At 38.8% G+C, this 24,150-nt stretch overlaps 1 protein-coding gene across 4 annotated transcripts in view; it reads right to left on the bottom strand.

The window, feature by feature from the left end:
* Positions 1-24,150, bottom strand: part of SCFD1 (sec1 family domain containing 1) — a 139,529-nt gene that overhangs the window by 50,081 nt on the left and 65,298 nt on the right. For all 4 annotated transcript variants that reach the window (XM_066341715.1, XM_066341714.1, XM_066341716.1 and 1 more), the window contains one exon: positions 2,547-2,643. In XM_066341715.1, the coding sequence (XP_066197812.1) occupies positions 2,547-2,643 (97 nt within the window). The remainder of the gene's footprint in view (positions 1-2,546; positions 2,644-24,150) is intronic.

The following is a 24,150-nucleotide window of genomic DNA, read 5'->3' as shown; positions in this document are numbered from 1 at the left end:
TTAAGAGAGAGAGAAAAAGAGCAATGGGGCTTCTCTAGGCTCTTAGGACCAGGGCTCCTAAAACAAGAAGAGAAATGGTCCCCTCCCTCAGAGTTTTAGCCTGTGGGTCCCTGCTGTTGCTTTCACTATCCTTAGCATCTAGGATAGACTTTTCTCAAAGTAGGCACACATTCTACTTAAAGAAGGAACAGTACCCATTCTATAAGGAGAAACATTTTATAGTTGCTATAGGATTAATAAATGTCCTCAAACCTTTGCTAAGCATTTTTTTTTTTATTTTTCTGAAGCTGGAAACGGGGAGAGACAGTCAGACAGACTCCCGCATGCGCTGGACCGGGATCCACCCGGCACGCCCACCAGGGGGCGATGCTCTGCCCCTCTGGGGCGTCGCTGTATTGCGACCAGAGCCACTCTAGCGCCTGGGGCAGAGGCCAAGGAGCCATCCCCAGCGCCTGGGCCATCTTTGCTCCAATGGAGCCTTGGCTGCGGGAGGGGAAGAGAGAGACAGAGAGGAAGGAGGGCCCTGGCCGGGAATCGAACCCGGGTCCCCCGCACGCCAGGCCGACGCTCTACCGCTGAGCCAACCGGCCAGGGCTTTGCTAAGCATTTTAAGAGTCAGGATGGTAAGGGCTGCAAAGCCCCAGGATGCTTAAAAGGAACATGAATCACTGGGGAATCAAATGGAAATTGTAAAAATGTATCCTTCACAACTGCAAATACTCTAAAGCCTACAGCCACAGCCTGGGTCCTCTTGTCACAGCTAAGTTTCTACCATAACTGTGCTCTAGTTCAGTTTCCCGCTCTAGTTGAGTCCTAGTGTAAAATGGTATTTATAAGCTAAAATCTTGACTACTGGAGTATCATTGCTCCCAGCCCTGCTCAGTTGGCAGAGCTAGAACAATACATATATACATATGTGTACACAGATACACATCTGTATTTATTTCTCTATCTAACAAATACATAGTGAAAACACTAAGTCCACACAAACAATTCTGATTCTAATCTAGCATTACAGGATTCACTCTAGTTTTCTCCTCTCCCTTTCCATGTTTATAACTCCCTTCTCTGCCACCAGGAAACCTGGCTCCCTTTATAGTATCCGATATATTCACTAATTTAACCAGTCCCTCATATGTAACAAGTGCCTTATCTTTGCCGCCATCCTCTGCCTGCATGGAAGCGCCTACTCACTTGGGCTCTGACGACCTACAAAGGACTCGCCCACATGCCTGGCCACTCCTCTCACTCACTTGCTTATGGTGCCCCTGCACAGCAACCTGTTAGGGCTTACACCCTGAGCTGGGTCGTTTCCACAAGTGGCACTGCTCTTTTCAGCCAGACTTCAACGCCTTGCACCAGGATCACAAGCCTCCTGTTACCACAGGCGCAGATGCCCTTGTTCTGCTCAGGGTCCAACCTCTTGTTCGGGGCAAAAGTGACAACAGACTCCTGCTTTGCATAAATGCCTACACTGCTCGGCCTTAGGCAATGTCTTTAAAAATAAATTGTTTGAGAAAGGGGAAAGAAAAAAGAAAAGTCTGTTTGCCTTTTTGTCAACACACTATTAGCTTTAACTTTACTTAAAAGATACTGTAAATAACTCTGAAGTAATGGACGTATATATAAATATATTTTGCATTTTTTCACTGTAAAGTGCAAAATACTTAAAATGTTATCATCTTACAACAAATCTGGCCTTTTAAAAGTGTGAGCAGTATTTATGGTTTCTCAAAAGTTTTATGAATAGAACCTTTAATTATAAATAATTTGGATTTTTAAAAATTACTTTCAATTTGAAATAAAGTCTAAAGCTTATACAAAAACTCTTAACTCAAAAACCATCATCATTCAGGTGAGTAGCTTTAGTGCAAAATATGAGATAATAGAGCTTATATGTTTTTTATTAATTCTGGAAAAGAGCTGAGATTTGAACTGAAAACTATTCTGAAATGATAAATAAGTCTCTAAAATTCAGAGATTTTTATAGACTAAAATCTTATATCAATCCCATTATAATTGAAATATTAAATTATATTTTCTAAGTACCAATAGTTATACCTTATTTAAAAAAAATCCAACAAATATATTTAGATGAATATAAAATATAAAAAAAATGACAGTTTAAAAGTGAATTCCCTAAATATTTAAAATAGAATTCAGTTTTAGATACATCATTTTAGAAAACTCTCTACGGTTAAACCAAATTAATTAGAGGGTGTATCACTTAAAGACACCTGCTTTGAATATTATACCTTCACTCTTCCTAGAACCAGAAGAAACTGAGCTTGATGTATCATTTTAAGTAAATGAATATAAAAAGTGCTTAAATACCATCAAAGAAAAGTTCAATAAAATAAAATGCAAACGATTTTTCTACTTTATAAACTGCTATGCTACAAACTTCTCAACAGAAAATAGGTCATTTAAATCATCACATTATTAGCACAGATTATCATAAAAACAATTCTATTCAGATTTTACTAAAATTGAAAATGCTGTATTCATCAGATGTGAAACATTAACTTCACATTTATGGTACATACCATCAGGGTCTGATATTATATCTAGAAGAGATTTATCCAGAGTAGTTTTGCTCATAATTTTTTCTTCATACTCAAAATATACATCTAGTTTTCTTGCCTGTTTCAAAATAAATATTAGATTAGAATACCTCAAGTAATAAAAACAAACTAAGGGCTGGCTTCCCAGCTTACAAGTTTCTATATCTATGATTGATTTTAAAAGCAAATGTTCATTTCCTAATATAATTTATTTTAAAGCTTCTTACTTCTGATCATACACTTAATGTGAAAAACAATGAATTGACTATTTTGTTTACCATATCTGACTTATAAAGTCAACAATTAATTCTGCATGTCACCTTTATACTAGCAAAGATAAAAATCACACAAATCTCAATTAATGTATGAATTGGTAACTAGCATATAAATAATATTGATTACCATGCAAATAAATGGTCATGTTATAATTACATTTTGTAGTGAACAAATATACATATTTTCACCTTAACTGGACAGAAAGTTATCCTAATTAAATAATTTCCAGTTGTTTTTAAATAAAACTGTTTTTCCTCATTAATATTCCCAGTTAATACTTTGAAGTTATAGATAATGAAAAGTAGTCAAACTTAGCTTCTCAGTATTACACCTTTTCCCAAATTTAAAATTAGTTGCTTAAAATTATCCAAATGAAATTAACATAAGGATCCTCCATAGGAAATAAAAATTATTAGCAAGTATCTATTAAATTATGTTTCAGTGTTTAAGATAATACAAAAAAGAGAAAAGAACACGTTTTCTATTGAAGGTGTTAACTATCTAAGGCAGTCATTTTCAACCTTTTCATCTCACAGCACGCAGAAATTACTAAAATTCTGTGGCACACCAAAAAATATATTTTTTGCCAACCTGACAGAAAAAAAATAGGTATAATTTTGATTCATCACACTGCATGGCTATTGTTGTGTTGGCTGTTTGTGTTTTTTTATTTGACAATCTAAGGAAAAAGAGGTCAGTGTCCCTGACTAGTCAGATATTGCATGTTTTAAAAATTCTTGCATCACACTGGTTGATAATCTAAGGGAGAACAAAAACCATTTATGAAATAAATTAGAATATTTATAGATACCAACAAAGAACCAATCTATAAATATAGAACATAAATATATAATATATTAAGCTAAGATGACAGAATGAAATAGTTAACCAATTGTAGAGTAAAAAGTGATTGAATTTGAGCTGAATTTTGAGTAATTTGGAGACAGGGATAAATAAGAGTTCATTTTAGTTAAAGGGGTCAAACCGAGGCATAACCAGACTGGAGAAATCTGACTGGTAGACTAAGAACTGGTTTCGTATATGAGGCAAAAGGAGGTCAGCAGAGTCCCTCAGTCCCACTCCCCTACAGTGGCACACAAGGCCAGAGTTTTAAATAGATGAAACATTCAGTTTAAAATTCCAAACAACATAGATAGGTATACATTGAGATCTGTCCTAACCATCAGCCTCTTCCATTTCCACGTATTCCTATGGATATTTACTTTATTTCTTGTATAGTTTTTCAGGGTTTTTCTTCAAATAAGTATAAGCAAATAGGGTCTATATCCTAATACCTCTCCATTTTCTGACACAAAAGGTAAATACACTGTATTCTTCTGACCCTTGCTATCACGCAACAATATATCCTACATCAGTACATAGAGAATTTCCTTATCAATGAGCGCCTGATAAGAGTATAATAAGCTCTATTAGAGATTTCCTTTTCATAAACGCTTTGGCCCTTCATCTTCTTCAGACTCCCTGATATATGAGCTACTTAGGTACTGTACAAAGCTAGTCTGAATACCAAAATAGATGAGGGGAAGCCTAGAAATGGAAAAATATGTTAAAATGGATGAAAGAACTAGAAAAGATTCTAGGAAAGAGACCATGGTAGTGGCTGTGGAAATGGAAAGGAAGAGTCAGATATTAAATAATTAATATGAGAATGGATATGAAAAGCAAAGTAGTGAAGTCAAAGATAACTCCTGAGGAACTAGGATGATGGTAGTTGGAATCATGTTAATATGAATATTCGATTAGAAAACACTCATTATCTATAGACTGAAGCAGGGAATGTGATCAAGTAAGGTGTAAGCTGACTTGCCGAGCCTCACAATGTGCTCTAGCCCAGTGGTCCCCAACCTTTTTTGGGCCACAGACCGGTTTAATGTCAGAAAATATTTTCACAGACTGGCCTTTAGGGTGGGACGGATAAATGTATCATGTGACCAAGACAAGCATCAAGAGTGAGTCTTAGACGGATGTAACAGAGGGAATCTGGTCATTTTTTAAAAATAAAACATTGTTTAGACTTAAATATAAATAAAACAGAAATAATGTTAAGTTATTTATTCTTTCTCTGCGGACCAGTACCAAATGGCCCACGGACCGCTACTGGTCTGCGGGCCCGGGGGTTGGGGACCACTGCTCTAGCCAACCTTTCCTGTTTAACCCCTATATAATAGGGTAAGTTTCCCCTAGTTACAGCAAATAATTCTCTGACTTTTCATTAAACATTGTGCATCTAGCCTTAGGCTCTGATTATTCTCTGAGCTTTTTAAGAATATATTCCCTCCCATCACCTGCCTGATGAATTCTACTCATTCTTCTAGGACCAGCTTCTTTGCAACTTTCTTTGATTAGTTCTTTGCCCTTCTTGCCCTTCCCCCAGTCTCTTTTCCAGCTGGAAGAATTTATTACACCTTTAAATGTGCACCAAGAGCACTTTATATACCTCTTCATAACAACAATGATCATACTATATTATTTTCCATTGTTTACATGGAGAATAATAAAAGTATAAACTCCCTAGAGTGCATTTAATTCATCATTTAACCCTAATAGCCTAGTGAAGCACATGGCTTAAAACAAGTACTTGAGAAAACAACTGTTGAATTTCTATGCTAAGATCAGGACATATACAGGTAAGGAGTCATCTTTAAAAATCATGAAAATAGATGAATAAACTTCTAGAAGTGAAAAATGTAAATAATCAAGTCTTTTAGTAATTTGACACATAAAATTAAATATAATGTATGTTCTTACATAAATCAGTAGAAAAAATATTCATTTTGTTCTTTTTTTAAAATTATTTTTATTTATTAATTCATTTTAGAGGAGACAGAGAGAGAGCTAGAGCGAGAGAGAAGGGGGGAGGAGCAGGAAGCATCAACTCCCATATGTGCCTTGACCAGGCAAGCCCAGGGTTTTGAACCGGCGACCTCAGTGTTCCAGGTCGACGCTTTACCACTGCGCCACCACAGGTCAGGCCTTTTTTTGTTTAAATTTAATATTTTATTATTTATTGATTTTAGAGAGAGGAAGGAGAGAGAAAAGCAGGAGAGGAGCAGAAAGCATCAACTCATAGTTGTTTCTCATATGTGCCCTGATCTGCAAGTGAGCGAGCGAGACAGAAACATCAGTCTATTTCTGTGTGTGCCCTGACCAGGGATCAAACTGGCAACCTCTGTGCTTTGAGTTGATGCTCTAACCAACTGGGCTATCTAGCCAGGGCCATTTTGTTCTTCTTAATGCATTAACTTACACTTTAATTTCTAAAAAGCAATGAAATAAAATCCTCAAGCAACTTAGTTTGACTGTTAATGAGTAGGGAGTTTCTTTTAGAGGTGATGAAAATGTTCTAAAATTACATTATGGGTGTGGTTGTACAACTCTGTGAATACACTGAAAAACAGTGAATTATACATTTTAAATAGATGAATTATATTGTATGTGAATTATGCCTCAGTTAAGCAGTTAACAAAAGTAACATGCATTTCAATGCACTGACTGGGAAGGAGTCCCATGGAGAGGGAGAGAGGGCTGAGTAGAAATTTTCTAACCTACATAGTATCTTTCAGCATCGACAGTATTAGGTACAGGCACTTTACTTACAGCTATGGCATTTAAATGTTTTTAGACAGTGAACCTCAGGACCGTTTTCTCAAACTGTATCTTTTGCAGAACCCTAAACATAAAGTGGGTACATGTTACCCATTAAATGTCTTTATGGAGCTCAAGGGTAGGAGAACAGTGTTTAAGAACTGCAACCTAGATCACCTCATTTTAATTCTCCAAACAATACTGTGAGCTAGAAATTATTAGTTCCATTTTAAAGATGAAGAAACAGACACACAGAATCATATTTATTTAAGTTACTAGAGTAGAAGTAGTAGAGTTGAGATTCAAATCCAGGTCAGACTCCAATGCACACCACAGATAAAGAGTAGGAAAATTTTATTTTCCTCAAGTACAATTTATTGTTTCCTTTGTACATGCTTTATGAAAAAAAGTATAATTGTAAATTAGTACAGATTTGGATTTTTAAAAATACACATAATTTATGTATATGTGCCAAAATGTTATTTTGGCCAGAGATGACAATATCTATAGGTCCTTTCCCAATTTCTTGAAATGCGCGTTAACACATATTAGGGATTAGGGAAATAACTTCTGTAGTCTCCAAGATTGATTATTTTTAACAATATGAGTTCAAAGGAGAATAAAATTTGGAAAACAGGAATTATATGGAAAATATACAAATTAAAAATATAAATCAAAATAACAAGGTCAAGATAAACAGATTTTTGGTAGCTTCAATAAATATCATGAATGAATAAAAAGGAAATTTTATAGAAAACCAAAGGACTATGCATGGAATATAAATTGTAGCTAGTGAATTTCTAGAGCCACAATTTCTCAAAAATCCCTTTTAAAAACCAGCTGTCCCCTTTCCTCACAATGAAAAACTCTTAAGAGTTATCTGGGATGTACAAGTACAGCTGACCCTTGAAAAGGGGTTTGAACTGCATGGATCCACTTAATATACACATTTTTTTCAATAAATATACAGTTGGCCCTCTGTATCCATGGGTTTTGCATCTGTGGATTAAGCAACCGCAGATGGACCGAAAATGCTATTTTTGATTTCAACTGGGGGTGGAAGTGCCCTTAACTCCCACATTGTTCAAAGGTCAACTGCAGTATACAAATTTTGCCTTTGAAAACCATTAACTGAAAACATTTGTCATGGGACCCATATAGGACATAAAATTAATTCCCTTTACTTCCTACAATTGAGGAGTATTTGTCCTTTTTACTGTGCCTCTTACCATTCTAGCTACAGACACTATCACTGTGGGTACTCCCTCCTCACTGCTAGCTATGATTCTCTTTTCTTACCTCGGTCAAAGACTGGTTGATGACAAAATCTATAGTGGTATTTCTTGGCCTTCCCTCTTTTCCAATCCCCAATTAATTCTATCCCCAAACATTAGTCAGCAGTGAAAGTAAAGGCAAGAAAAAATAGTCCTCTTCTCCTAGTTGTCACAGGTGGGAGACAGAATGAAAAACCGTTCTCTGTTTCAACACATTAGGAATCTTTCACATTATGAATTAAAGAGGGTTTGTAGAACAGAGACCTATCCCATAACAGCTACAGGAAAGTATATCCTACTCTAAATTGAATTTAGAACTATACTGTTAGTAGAATATAACCTATACCTATGCTGAAGATCATTTATACTCTAGCATCTCTTGTTCTTTCTTTTTTCTTATGTTTAGTTCTTCTCATCATTTTCCACCATTGACTCGAGAGAGAGAGGAAGGGACGGGGCAGGGCGGAGAGAGAAAGAGAGAATCATCATTTTGTTGTTTTGTTTAGTTGTATAGCCATTGATTGCTTCTCACATGTGCCCTGACCAAGGATTGAACTGGTGACCGTGTGGTTGTGCTGGGGCCTTGGGATCGAGCTAGAGACATTGGCATTCCGGAATGATGCTCTATCCACTGCACCACCGGTCAGGGCAGTTCCTATCATTTTTTTTTAGGGCTGTATATGGATATCCACCCTATCCTTTACATGGGTAGCACCTGTATGCTGCATGATAATGGCTGTATATGTTATTAGAATATAAACTCCTTGTGACTACTTGTTCATTATTGTATGTCTTGTATCTGCAAGATGACTGGAATTCTCCAAAAGCTCAATTACTTTTTATAATAGAACAAAATAACACATTAATATATTTTCAGTTCTTCATGTATTTATTTTTGCATTTCATATTGGTAGTTTGAATGGGTCTGCCAACATGAAAAATTATGTTGCAAAAATATGAGCCATAAATTATATTTGAAGGTGTTCTCTAACACAGGTGGCTGGAGATATTTACTTTGGGGCATTTGCTCATATGTCAGAGTACCTTACATGTGTTGAATAATAATCACCCTATACCTTTACCTCACTTCTGTGAAGAGATGGGACAGTGTACTTATGTGAAACCTGGTTAGAATCTTCTATTTCTACAACAGGTCATCAATCTATTTGGTTATCTCATTTCCAAATATTCAATATATATACTTTTTTTACCTCTCGAACAAAACCAACGTACTTCCGGCATTCTAGGCGCGAATCTGAATGTGTAACCTCAACTTCTCTGCTGTCCAACTCCTATCAAAAGTCCAACTAAAAAGTGATAATACAGTGTGTCCATAAAGTCATGGTGCACTTTTGACCGGTCACAGAAAAGCAACAAAAGACGATAGAAATGTGAAATCTGCACCAAATAAAAGGAAAACTCCCAGTTTCATATCTATTCAGTGCAGTTTGATGTGGGCTCACGCACAGATTTTTTAGGGCTCCTTAGGTAGCTATCCCATATAGCCTCTACAGCAGGGGTCCCCAAACTTTTTACACAGGGGGCCAGTTCACTGTCCCTCAGACTGTTGGAGGGCCAGACTATAAAAAAAACTATGAACAAATTCCTATGCACACTGCACATATCTTATTTTAAAGTAAAAAACCAAAACGGGAACAAATACAATATTTAAAATAAAGAACAAGTAAATTTAAATCAACAAACTGACCAATATTTCAATGGGAACTATGCTCCTCTCACTGACTACCAATGAAAGAGGTGCTCTTCCAGAAGTGCGGCGGGGGCCGGATAAATGGCCTCAGGGGGCCGCATGTGGCCCACGGGCCGTAGTTTGGGGACCCCTGCTCTACAGACTCGTCATTGACTGATGGCCTACCAGAACGAGGTTTCTCCACCAAACTGCTGGTTTCCTTCAACTGCTTATCCCACCGAGTAATGTTATTCCTATGTGGTGGCACTTCGTTATAAACACGCCGATATTCACGTTGCACTTTGGTCATGGATTCGAATTTAGCGAGCCACAGAACACACTGAACTTTCCTCTGTACCGTCCACATCTCGACTGGCATGGCCATGGGTTGCTCCGCTGTATACACGGTGTTACATCATCATCTGCGCATGCGCACATGCTGCCACATCATCCTACAGAAACTGGGAGGGTTTTCCTTTTATTTGGTGCAGATTTTCACATTTCTGTCGTCTTTTGTTGCTTTCCTGTGACTGGTCAAAAGTGCACCATGGCCCTGGCCGGTTGGCTCAGTGGTAGAGCGTCGGCCTGGCGTGCAGAAGTCCCGGGTTCGATTCCCGGCCAGGGCACACAGGAGAAGCGCCCATCTGCTTCCCTACCTCCCCCTCTCCTTCCTCTCTGTCTCTCTCTTCCCCTCCCACAGCCAAGGCTCCATTGGAGCAAAGATGGCCCGGGTGCTGGGGATGGCTCCTTGGCCTCTGCCCCAGGCGCTAGAGTGGCTCTGGTCGCAGCAGAGCGACGCCCCTGAGGGGCAGAGCATCGCCCCCTGGTGGGCAGAGCGTCGCCCTCTGGTGGGCGTGCCTGGTGGATCCCGGTCGGGCGCATGCGGGAGTCTGTCTGACTGTCTCTCTCCGTTTCTAGCTTCAGAAAAATACAAAAAGTGCACTAGGAATTTATAGACACACTGTATATTAAAGAATGTACAAATCTTTAATTCTTTCCCCTCTAGATACTAAAAGGATATAAACTTATACCTTACTACCTGATGACTTATAAAACTGCCTTCATTTAATTATATTTTAATATTATACCCTTGAATTCCATTAAAGTTGCCATGAATTCCCAGATTGTAACTGATAATAAAATACTACATCATCATAATATTAAATTTATTCTAGATAATGCTGGATATGAGCAATGTCCTTGGTAGTATGATTCTAAGATACATTTTGCTTAGAGAAAACCCCAGAAATTCTTTCTGATAAGAAGTTTTAAATTTTTAAAAATTTTTATTAAATTTATTTGGGTGACATTGGCTAATAGGATCCTATCAGTTTCAGGTGTACATCTCTGACCTATGGTCTGTATACTGCACTGTGTGCCTACCCCCAGACTCAAACCATCTTCTGTCATCATGTATTTGGTCCCCTTTATCTCCTGCGACCCCTCCACCCCCTTCTCTCTGGTAACCACAATATTACTGTCTGAGTTTTATATCCCACATATAAGTGAAATCATATAGTTCTTAGCTTTTTTGTACTTATTTCGCTTTGCATAATATTCTCAAGGTCCATCTATGCTATTGTAAGTGGCAGTATTTCATCTTTTCTTAAGGCTCAGTAGCATTCCATTGTATATGTGTACCACATCTTCTTTATCCAATTTTCTACTGAAGGACATTTTGGTTGTTTCCATGTCTTGGCCACCATTAATACTGTAATAAACATGGGGGTGCTTGTGTCTTTGCAAACAAATATTTGAGTAGATACCCAGTAGAGGGATTGCTGGGTCATATGGTAGTTCTATTCTTAATTTTTTGAGGACTGCCATACTGTTTTTTCCATAGTGGTTGTACTAGTTTACATTCTCACCAGCAACGAGAAGGTTCCTTTTCCTCCACAACCTCTCCTACACTACTTATTACCTGTTTTGTTGATGATAATAGCTACTCTAACAGATGTGAGGTGGTATCTCATTGTATTTTGATTTGCATTTCCCTAATAGCTAGAGAAGTTAAGCATATTTTCTTGAATCTGTTGGCTGTTTGTATATCTTCATGGGAGAGGTGTCTGTTTAGGCCCTCTGCCCATTCTTTTTAATTGGATTGGTGTTGAGTTTTGAGTACTTTTCGTATTTTGAATACGAACCCCTTGTTGAAGCTGTTGTTTGCAAATGTCATCTCTCATTTGGTTAGTTGCCTTTTTGTTTTATTTTTGATTTCCTTTGCTGTGAAGAAGCTTTTTGATTTGATCTAGTCATTTATTTATTTAAAAATAAATTACATAAAAATAAATATTCATTTATTTTTGCCTTTACTTTCTTTGCCTTTGGGGTCAAATTCATAAATTGTTCTCTACAGCCAAGGTCCATGAGTATAGTACCTATATTTTCTTCTATGTAATTGTTTCAGATCTTATATTTAGGTCTTTGATCCATTTTGAATTTTTGTTCATGGGCACAAACTGTAGGCTAGTTTCATTCTTTTGCATGTAGCTTTCCAATTTTCCCAGCACCATTTTATTATTATTATTATTATTATTAATAATAATAAATGAGAGGCAGGGAGGCAGAGAGACAGCCTCCTGCATACGCCCGATCAGGATCCACCCGGCAAGCCCCCTATGGGGCAATGCTCTGTCCATCTGGGACCACTGGTTGGCAACTGAGCTATTTTAGCACCTAAGGTGAGGCCATGATGCTATCTTCAGCCTCGAGGCCAACTTGCTTGAATGAGCCATGGCTGGGGTGGGGGGGGGAGAAAAAGGGGGAGGAGTGGAGAAGCAGATGGGCACTTCTGTGTGCCATGCTTGGGAATTGAACTTGGGACTTCCACATGCGGGGCCAGCGCTCTACTGCTGAGCCAATCGGCCAGGGCTTCAGCACCATTTACTGAAGAGGTTTTCTTTTCTTCATTGTGTATTGTTGGCTCCTTTGTCACAAAGATTATTTGCCCATTTACATGTGCTTTTATATCTGGACTCTCAATTCTGTTCCACTGGTCTCCATGTCTGTTTTTCTTTCACGACCAAGCTGTTTTGATTATCATAACTCTGTGGTATATATTTGAAGTCAGATAGTGGGGGATACCTTTGGCTTCACTTTTTACTAGGATTACTATGGCTATTTGGTTTTTTTTGTGGTTCTGAACAAATCTGACAATTTTTTGTTCTGTTTCTTTAAAAAATAACATTGAGATTTTAATGGGGATTGCACAAAATCTGTATATTTTATTGAGTAATATGGCCATTTTAACTATGTTGATTCTTCCAATCCATGAACACAAAATATCTTTCAATTTCATTGTCTTTTCAATCTTGTTTCATTATGCTTTGAGGTTTTCAGTACATAGGTCCTTCACATCCTTTGTTAACTTTATTCTTACGTATTTTATTCTTTTTGTTGCAACTGCAAACAAAATTTTTTCCATTTCTTTTTCTGAAGTTTCACTGTTAGCATATAAAATAGCAGTAGAGTCACCCGATGCAAACTATAAGCGAGCAAACATATATATTAGGATTGAGACAAGATGGCGATGGAGTAGGCGGATGTACCAACTCCCACCTCCCAGAACCAAAGTGGATTACAAAGTAATTTTAAGAACTATCATCTGGAAAAACCAACTTTGGACTAAACTAAGAGGATTCTTCAACCAAGGAACACTGAAGCCACACTGAGACTGGTAGGAAAAATGGAAACACGGAGAGGGCTGCCCAGTTCCCCGGAGCGAACGGCAGCCGGGAGAGACTCGTGTGGCAGGAAGTGAGTTTAGCAGAGAGGAGAGGGTCCCGAATCCCAGGAACAAAGCCCCAGCCTGCAGGCCCAGAGCCTAGAAGAGGTGTATGGACAGTATTTAGCTGGAAACAGGACAGGATACTGTTTGTGAGAAAGAGACTGATTTCTCAGACCCAGGATTCTTCTTAAAGGGACCGCACAGAACACCTCTCTCACAACCACCCCCCAGGGCTCTGGGGGACCGAGAGAGAGGAGAGGACTGGGGTAGCAGGAAAAGAGTGTAATCTAGGAGGCACAGGGAGAAACATTTTGAGAGACAGCCATAACCCTGGGACGAGTCACTTCCCAAATCTGAAGTGAATATTTCCCCTGGAAACAGCAATACCAGCAAAGGGGAGCAGGACACCAGCCAAACAAGCTCTCTCACGGCACTCAGAGCAGAGTCGCTTAGAAGGAGGGAGCTTTCGGGGCTACAGTAGTGAGTCTTAGGGTCTGAGCTGCAGCGCCCCCACCCACACGGCTGAGGGCTCGCCTGAGGGCAGGCAGCGGCGGGACGCAGAAGCGTGGTTCTGTCGGCAAGGGCAGAATCCAGCTGGCCACCACTGGGCTCATGTGTGAGCTCAATCTTGCCCGGCTGGGGAGGAGGGGGCGTGCAAAAGTGGTCAAGCCCAGCTGCGGGCCGCCTGTAATCCAGCCTGCGGGAGAAGGGCAGGAACCCCGGAAGGGGTGGAGACCAGCCCTTGAGCAAGGGCGCAGGAGCACAGCCTTGCCCCACCCGTGGAACTGAGGCTTGTACCAGACTTGGGAACTCGCTCCTCCCGCGGGGGTGGAGACAAAAGCCCAGAATAGGCGGAATCCCGCTACTGAGCGTGGGCATGCAGTCCCTCCTGGCCTGTAGAGCCAAGGCTTGCAGCCGTCCCATGAGCAGGCTCTTCCTGCAAGGGCCAGGTGGAAGCCGGGAAACAGGCGGAGACCTACAGCTGAGCAAAGGTGCTGTCACTGACGTCAGGGCTGAGCATAACGCCACCCACAGGGGCAGGGCGAAGGCCAGGCCACCAAGGCTTGTGCATCTGAGCACGTGATCACAGCCACTCCATGAAGGAAAGGCGGAAACCACAACAACAGCCCCAGTGGGCAGGCACCAGCAACGCCCATACCCAAACGCCCTAGGCAGCAACAACAGAGGGGGTGGTGGGCCTGCAGACAGACCACACCTAGGGAACAGAGGCTACACCCAGTAGACTCCAGTGGCCAAGACCTTTTTTACACAGAGAAGATGAGAATGCAGAGGAATGCAACACAAATGAATCTAGAGAAATCCCCAGAAAAGGACCTGAATGAATCACATATAACCCAATTACCAGATGCAGAGTTTAAAATAACGATTATTAGGATGGACAAAGATATTAGAATAATAATAGATGGTCATTACTAACACCTAAATAAAGAGATAGCAAATATAAAAAAGGACATTGAAATAATAAAAAAGAATCAGTCAGAAATAACAAATACAATATCAGAAATAAAGAACACAATGGAAGGAATTAAAAGCAGGATGGATGAAGCTGAGAATTGAATTAGCGAGTTAGAGGACATGATAAATAAAGGCACGGAAGCAGAGCAGAAAAAAAGAAAAGACACTCAAAAAGTCTGAGGAAACTCTAAGAGAGCTCTGTGACAACATGAAGAGAAATAACATCCGCATCATAGGGGTTCCTGAAGAAGAAGAGAAAGAACAAGGGATAGAGACTTTGTTCAAGCATATCATAGCTGAAAACTTCCCTAAATTAAGGCAGAAAAACATCTCACATGTTCAGGAAGCACAGAGAACTCCATAAAAGAGAAACCCAAAGAAATCAACACCAAGACACATCATAATTAAAATACCAAAGCTAAGTGATAAAGAGAAAATATTAAAAGCTGCTAGAGAAAAAAAGTCTATCACCTACAAAGGAGCCCCCATAAGGATGACTTCTGACTTCTCAACAGAAACACTTGAGGCCAGAAGGGAATGACAAGAAATATTCAAAGTAGTGCAGAACAAGAGCCTCCAACCAAGACTACTTTATCCAGCAAGGCTATCATTTAAAATGGAGAAAAAAAAAAAAAAGCTTTCCAGACAAAAAAAACCTCAAGGAATTCACTACAACCAAACCAATGCTGTAAGAAATGCTAAGGGGCCTGTTGTAAACAGATCAAAGAAGAAAAAGAATATAGCAAAAGAGGAATACAATTGAAATGGACAAATTCTTTGAAACATATAATCTTCCAAAAATCAATCTGGAAAAATCAGAAAACCGAAACAGACCAATTACAACAAATGAGATTGAAACAGTTATCAAAAAACTCCTAAAAAAAGAAAAGTCCTGGGCCTGATGGCTTCACAAGTGAATTCTACCAAATATTCAAAGAAGAACTAACTCCTATCCTTCTCAAGCTATTTCAAAAAATTCAAGAGGAAGGAAGACTTCCATGCTCCTTTTATGAGGCAAGCATAATTCTGATTCCAAAACCAGGCAAAGACAACACAAAGAAAGAAAATTATACGCCAATATCCCAGATGAACTTAGATGCTAAAATCTTCAACAAAATATTAGCAAACCGGATCCAGCAATATATGAAAAAAATCATACACCAGGATCAAGTGGGATTTATTATTGGGAAGCAAGGCTGGTACAATATTTGCAAATCAATCAATGTGATTCATCACAGAAACAAAAGGAAGGAGAAAAACCACATGATAATTTCAATAGATGCAGAAAAAGCATTTGATAAAATCCAGCACCCAAAACTCTCAGCAAAGTGGGAATACAGGGAACATACCTCAACATGATAAAGGCCATCTATGACAAACCCACAGCCAACATCATACTCAATGGGCAAAAATTAAAAGCAATCCCCTTAAGATCAGGAACAAGGCAGGGGTGCCCCCTTTCACCATTCTTATTCAACATAGTTCTGGAAGTCCTAGCCACAGCAATCAGATAAGGAAAAGAAATGAAAGGCATCCAAATTGGAAAAGAAGAAGTAAAACTATAATTATTTGCAGATGATATGATATTGTATATAGAAAACCCTAAAGTCACAGGAAAAAAACTACTAGACCTGATAAATGAATTCAGCAAGGTGGCAGGATATAAAATTAATACTCAGAAATCAGAGGCATTTTTATACACTAGCAATGAACTGTCAGAAAGAGAAATTAAGGAATCATTCCCCTTTACCACTGCAACCAAAAAAATAAGTACCTAGGAATAAATTTAACCAGGGAGATTAAAGACTCGTACTCGAAAAATTATAAAACATTGATAAAAGAAATCAGGGAAGATAGAAACAAGTGGAAGCATATACCGTGCTCATGGTTAGGAAGAATAAACATCATTAAAATGTCTATATTACCCAAAGCAATCTATAAATTCAATGCAATACCGATTAAAATACCAATGACTTACTTCAAAGATATAGAACACATATTCCAAAAATTTATATGGAACCAAAAGAGAACACGAATAGCCTCAGCAATCTTGAAAAGAAAGAATAAAGTGGGAGGTATCACACTTCCGGATATCAAGTCATAATATAAGGCCATTGTACTCAAAACAGCTTGGTACTGGCATAAGAACAGGCATATAGATCAATGGAACAGAACTGAGAACCCAGAAATAAACCCACACCTTTATGGACAACTGATATTTGACAAAGGAGGTAAGAGCATACATTGGAGTAAAGACAACCTCTTCAATAAATGGTGTTGGGAAAATTGGACAGCTACCTGCAAAATAATGAAACTAGACCACCAACTTACACCATTCACAAAAATCAACTCAAAATGGATAAAAGACTTAAATGTAAGCTGTGAAACCATAAGCATCTTAGAAGAAAACATAGGCAGTAAGCTCTCTGCCATTTATCGCAGCAATATATTTGCCGATTTGTCTCCATAGGCAAGTGAAATAAAAGGATAAACAAATGGGACTATGTCAAACTAAAAAGCTTCTGCACAGCTAAAGACAATAAGAACAGAATAAAAAGACAAAATACACAATGGGAGAATATATTTGACAATGCGTCTGATAAGGGGTTAATAACCAAAATTTATAAAGAACTTGTAAAACTTAATTTCAGGAAGACAAACAATCCAATCCAAAAATGGGCGAAAGAAATGAATAGACACTTCTCCAAAGAGGACATACAGATGGCCAATAGGCATATGAAAAAATGCTCAACATCACTAATCATTAGAGAAATGCATATTAAAACCACAATGAGATATCACCTTACACCAGTCAGAATGGCGCTCATCAACAAAACAACACAGAATAAGTGCTGGCGAGGATGTGGAGAAAAGGGAACCCTCCTGCACTGCTGGTGGGAATTCAGACCAGACTGGTGCTGCCACTGTGGAAAACAGTATGGAGATTCCTCAAGAAATTAAAAATCGAACTGCCTTTTGACCCAGCTATCCCACTGTTAGGAATATACTCCAAGAACACCATAGCACTGTATGAAAAGAAGAAATGCACCCCTATGTTTATGGCAGCATTGTCCACAATAGCAAATATCTGGAAACAGCCCAAGTGTCCGTCAGTGGACGAGTGGATTAAAAAGCCTTGGTATATATATACTATGGAATACTAATTAGCCATAAGAAATGATGACATCGGATCATTTACAACAACATGGATGAACCTTGATAACATTATACTGAGCGAAATAAGTAAATCAGAAAAAACTAAGAACTAAATGATTCCATACATAGGTGGGACATAAAAATGAGACTCAGAGACATGGACAAGAGTGTGGGGGTTACAGGGTGGGGGGAAGAGGGAGGGGGTTGGGGGAGGGGAGGGGCACAAAGAAAACCAGTCAGAAGGTGACGAAAGACAATTGGACTTTGGGTGATGGGAATGCAGCATAATCAAATGTCAAAATAACCTAGAGCTGTTTTCTCTGAACATATGTACCCTGATTTATCAATGTCACCCTATTAAAATTAATCAAAAAAACAAAACAAAAAGAATTTGTCTCAGGGCTAATTCAGGCAATTACAAGAATAGTATAAGGATGTTAGTTCTGCTTCTCAGGCCATATCCTGCAAAAGGGGCCCCAAGAAAATTGGCGATTTGGCTCCTCTGATTTTGCCAATTGGATTTTAAAAAAATAGGCCAGGAATGCCCTGAAATGGAACTAACAATACAAGGGCATAAATTTAAAGGATTTTTAGATACTGGAGCTGATGTATCTGTTATTGCTAAGCTACGCTGGCCTCCTTCCTGGCCCACTCATGTAGCAGTCACAGAATTACAAGGTATAGGGCAGAATAAATCCCCTCAACAAAGTTCTAGTTTTTTATATTGGCAAGTTAAGAAGGTCATTCTGCATTTTTTAAGCCGCACGTGCTCCCTGGATGGTCAGTTAAATTGTGGGGTAGAGACGTTTTGAAAAATATGGAGTGTAGCTTGTCAGTCCTAATGGTTTAGTCAGTACTCAGATGCTTGATCGGGGACTTTTGCCCACTAAGGGACTACTAGGGAAAGAACAGCGAGGAATTCTCACCCCCATTGAAATGGCACCCAATACCAGAAGGTGTGGATTAGGATATCAAAATTAGCATAGCTCCAGCTACCCCAATAATGCATTGCAGACCCAATTAATTGAAAATCAGATACTCCTGTATGGGTAGACCAATGGCCCCTTTCTCAGGAGAAACTTAAGGCAGCTGCTCTATTGGTACAAGAGCAGCTACAGCTTGGGCACATTGAACCATCTAATAGCCCATGGAATACACTTCCATATTTTGATCTTGTTGCCTCCTGGATTATCAAGGAGCATAGGCGACCCTTACAGCTTACAGGTTTTGAGCCTCTAAATTATTGTCGTTCCTTTTTTCAAAGATCAACAACAATGGCTCTGGGAAACTTCCACTAAATGGCAAATCGCTTTTGCAAATCAATGGACAACTTTATACTGAAACAGTCAACTTAAAATCAGCTCAAAGACTAGAATTATACACCATTATCATGGCTTTTCAGCATTTGCCATAATCCTCCTTTAATCTATCTACAGACAGCAAATATTTACTTATGGTTGTCTCCACTATAAAGACTGCTGTCTTAGAGACAACTGCGGATGAACTATTTCAGCAGTTCCTCCTTCTTCAAAGACTTGTATGACAACATAGAGCTCCATGTTTTATAGGACATACTCGAGCTTACTCCATGCTCCCTGGAGCTTTAGCACAAGGGAATGCCCTTGTTGATCAAGCTAACCAAAAGAAAATTATTTGGAGCAACATGACAGATCGAACAATTCAGTCTCATACTATTCATCACCAGAACGCTGCAGCCCTGTGTAAACAGCTTCAACTTTCTCGGGAAGCAGCATGGCAGATTGGTAAATCCTGTCCAAGGGGTCCTATACTACAATCTGTCTCTTCATTTGGAGTTAATCCTCAAGGACTCCTACCAGGACAACTTTGGCAAATGAAGGTTACTCATATACCTTCATTTGGCAAACAGTCCTATGTCCTCGTTACAGTGGATACTTATTCTGGATTTATAGTAACCTCAGCCAGAACAGGAGAGGCTGCTAAGCAGGTTATAGCTCATTGTATGCATTGTTCTATTACTGGATTTCCTAAACTGGTTAAAACTGACAATGCTCCTGCATACGTAGCAAAAGCATTTACTGTATTGTGTCAAACCTTTCGAATTATGGGTATTTCTTACAATCTTTAAAGTCAAGGTATTATTAAAGCATACCCAGCAAATATTTTAAGGTCAATTTAAAAAAATTTAAAAGGGGGGAGTCATATCCTGGAACTCCTACAGGTCTACCATATCATACTTTTTACTTAAAAAATTTTAAATTTCTTTTCAATGCTGATGAACAGGAGACGCCAAATCTTCTTCTCCTACAAACTTCTACCTTCTTTTATTTGATCCAGCTAAAAACACTGTTTTGTCTTTTTCCAAATAGCTCCAGATATACAGAAAAGGTTTATACAGGCGGATGGGGATCCTCAAACCCCTCAGCGAGATCTTCTGAGCATGGCTTTTAAGGTACCAAGAGGCAGAAAAAGCCCAACAGAGATCAGGTGAACTACCAGCTTTTAGGATATGCCCTTAAAGGCTCCAACACCCCAAAGTCTCATAGGAATCCATCTGGGTCCTGCTTCAATAGTGAAAAGGAAGGTCATTGAGCTAAAGCCTGCCAGGCTTACATGCCTCTGCTGTGAGGAAACAAGGACACTGGAAGGTAGGCTTCCCCCTCGCTCCTCTAAGGGAGGGTTCAGTCTCTTCCAGCCCTGCTCCAGCCACCTATGACCTAACCTTGCCCAGAATGCTGGGGTTTGCCACTGAAGGCTGAAGGTGCCCAGGGCCGTTGGGCCCATCTACGACACTGACACTGTGGACGAGCCTAGGGTATTTATTCCAAGAAGCAGGTAAACTGATCTCATTTGCACAAGGGCCACTTAACTATGTCTTGCCTAAATAGTCAGGTTTTTTATTCTTCCCTCAAAGATCTCTGTTGTGGGTGTTGATAATCCTATTTTCTGCTGCTTTGTTTAATATATAGTGTTTTCTTTATTCCTTCTACCTCAATGCCCCACTCATATTTCAGGCTGGGACCTACTCCTAATTTAGAGCTCTCTCTCCCCCTTTTGCCAACTTCTATTATGAATTTATCTTTGCCACCCAGCTTAGTGTATCCCAAGGTTCTCTTGACCACACCACAGTTGCAGAACTCCAGGGAAAAGCACCCTGGTCTCATCTCTCCAGGCAGAGAACAGAGGCTCCATCTCCACATATGCTGCAGATGACTTTTCCAGTACCTGAATCATTACCAGCTAGAAGCAGCAGTCATTGGGACTTGGATGTGAGCTGCAAAGTATAGAATTGTGAAAATAATTCCAGTGCCATGCGGACTTTTCCTGGATGTGGACTTTTTCTGGACTCCTGCTCCTTGTGATAGCTCCTAATGGACTGAACTGGGGTTGGGTTGCATCTGCAGGGATTTGGAATGGTGTTGGTGCCAACCTGGACTTGGTAAACATGTTAAGGACACTACTCTTTTATGGATTCTTGTATTGGCCAAGACTTTGCTTAAAGGCTTTACTCACTGTTAAAAAAAAATATTGACTGGATAAAGAAGATGTGGCTATGGTATACTACTCAGCCATAAGAAATGATGACATCGGATCATCTACAACAAAATGGTGGGATCTTGATAACATTATATGGAGTGAAATAAGTAAATCAGAAAAAACCAAGAACTGCATGATTCCATACACTGGTGGGACCTAAAAGCGAGACTAAGAGACATGGACAAAAGTGTGGTGGTTATGGGGGAGAGGGGGAGGGAAGGAGGGAGAGAGGAAGGGGGAGGAGGAGGGGCACAAAGAAAACTAGATAGAAGGTGATGAAGGACAATCTGACTTTGGGTGATGGGTATGCAACATAATTGAATGACAAGATAACCTGGACATGTTTTTTTTTTTTGAATATATATACCGTGATTTATTGATGTCACCCCATTAAAATTAAAAAAAAATTAAAAAAAATAAAGCAGTAGATTAATTTTGTATCCTGTGATTTTACTGTATTTGTTTATTGTTTCTAATCATTTTTTTGGTGGGGTTTTTGACTTTTTTTTATATGAAGAATTCTGTTATCTGCAAAAAGTGACACCTTCACTTATTTTTCCCCAGTTTGAATGCGTGTGTTTGTGTGTTTGACAGAGAGACAGACAGAGGGATAGGGGCAGACATGCAGGAAGGGAGAGAGATGAGAAGCATCAATTCTTCGTTGCGGTTCCTTAGTCATTCATTGATTGCTTTCTCATATGTGCCTTGACCCCGGGGCTACAGCAGAGCAAGTGACCCCTTTCTAAAGCCAGCAACCTTGGGCTTAAGCCAGTGACAATAGAGTCATGTCTATGATCCCATGCTTAAGCCAGCAACATCATACTTAAGCTGGTGAGTCCGCACTAAAGCTGGCGACCTTGGGGCTTTGAACCTGGGTCCTCTGCATCTCAGACTGATGCTCTATCCACTGCGCCACCACCTGGTCAGGCCTGAATGCCTTTATTTAACTTTCTCTTGCCTGAATGCTCTACCTAGGACTTACAGAACTATGTTGAACAAGAGTGGTGAGATTAGACATCATTGTCTTGTTCTTGATTTTAGAGGGGAAGCTTTCAGTTTTATACCATTGAGTACAATACTGGCTGACGGTTTGCCATATATGACCTTTATTATGTTGAAGTATGTTCCTTCTATATCCATTTTATTGAGTGTTTTAATCATAAATGGATGTTGTATCTTATCGAATGCCTTTTCTGCATATATTATAGAACCATAAATCTTTGTCTTTTGCTTCGTTAATATGGTATACTAAACTGACTGATTTGTGTGTACTGAACCATCTCTGTGCCCCTGGAATAAACCTTGCTTGATCGTGATGTATTATTTTTTAAATGTATTGTTCTATACGCTTTGCTGGTATTTGGTTTAAGATTTTTAAATCTGTATTAATTAGAGATATTGGTTTGTAGTATTCTCTTTTTGTATTGCCCTTGACAGGTTTTGGTAGCAAAGTTATGTTGGGTTCATTAAATGTGTTAGCAAGTACTGTTTCTTAGATTTTTTTTTTTAATGCATTTGAGAATAGTAAATATCAAATCTTCTTTGGAGGTGTGGTAGAATTCATTAGTGAAGACATCTGGTCCTGGACTTTTATTTTTTAGGAGGTTTCTGATGGTTTTAATTTCCTCACTGTTCTACAGTCTATTTAGGTTTTTCAATTCTTTATAACTCAGTCTAGGAAGGTTATACTGTATATAGTAGTTCTAGGAAGTTATCCATTTTTTCTACATTATTGAATTTGGTGGCATATAGTGTTTCATTGTCTTGTAGTATGATCCGTTTGTATATCTATAATGTCTATGTTAACTTCTCCTCTTTCATTTCTGATTTTGTTTACGTAAGTCATTTTTCTTTTTTCTTTAGTGAGTCTAGCCAGGGGTTTGTAGATTCTATTACTCTGTCCAGAGAACCAGCTCTTTTTTCTGTTAATTTTTTTGTATAGTTTTTTTTGTTGTTCTCTAATTCATTCAATTCTGCTCTAATTTTTATTATTTCCTTTCTTTTGAGGACTTTAGGTTGCCTTTGTTCATCTTGTTCTAGTTCTTTAAGATGTAATGTTAGGGTGTTTAGTTGGGATTTCTCCTATTCCTTCAGATAGGTCTGAAATGATATAAACTTCCCTCTTATTACTGTTTTTGCTGCATCCCAGAAGATTTGATATGTGGTACTGTCATTCTCATTTGTCTCTTTATCTTTTGATTTCTCCTCTGACTTAATCATTTTTTGGAGTATGTTGTTTTATTTCTACATTTTTTGTGGGTTTCTTTACTTACTTTTTGCAGTTGAATTCTAATTTCAAAGAATTATGGTCAGAGAATATGCTTGGTATAATTTCAATCTTGAATTTGTTAAGGCAAGTTTTGTGACCCAACATAGGGTCTATCCTTGAGAAGTTCTATGTGCACTGGAGAAGAATGTATAACCTGATGTTTTGGGATGAAAGGCTCTATAAATATCAATTTGTCCATTTGGTCTAATGTGACATTTAAGGTTGTTATTTCTTTATTGATTTTCTGTTTGGATGATCTATCTAGAGATGTCAATGGAGTATTAAGTTCCCCAACTATGATTGTGTTTTTTGTCTGTTTCTCTTTTTAGTTCTGTTATTAGTTGTTTTATATATTTTGGTGCTCCATGATTCGGTGCACATATATATATATATTAAGAAGTATTATGTCTTCTTGATGTAGTGTTCCCTTTATCATTCTGATATGTCCCCTTTGTCTCTTGTTACCTTTGTTGTCTTGTGTATCAGTTTTGTCAGATATTTGTATGGCTACACCTTCTTTTCTTTGAATGTTATTTGCTTGGAGAATCATTTTCCACCCTTTCACGTTGAGTCTAACTTTGCCCTTTCAGTTTATA

This window comes from Saccopteryx leptura, chromosome 6 (assembly GCF_036850995.1).
Source record: "Saccopteryx leptura isolate mSacLep1 chromosome 6, mSacLep1_pri_phased_curated, whole genome shotgun sequence".
In the NCBI taxonomy this organism is placed as follows: Eukaryota; Metazoa; Chordata; class Mammalia; order Chiroptera; family Emballonuridae; genus Saccopteryx; species Saccopteryx leptura.
The sequence above is the reverse complement of the archived record's forward strand: the minus strand, read 5'-3'. Positions and strand labels throughout refer to the sequence as shown.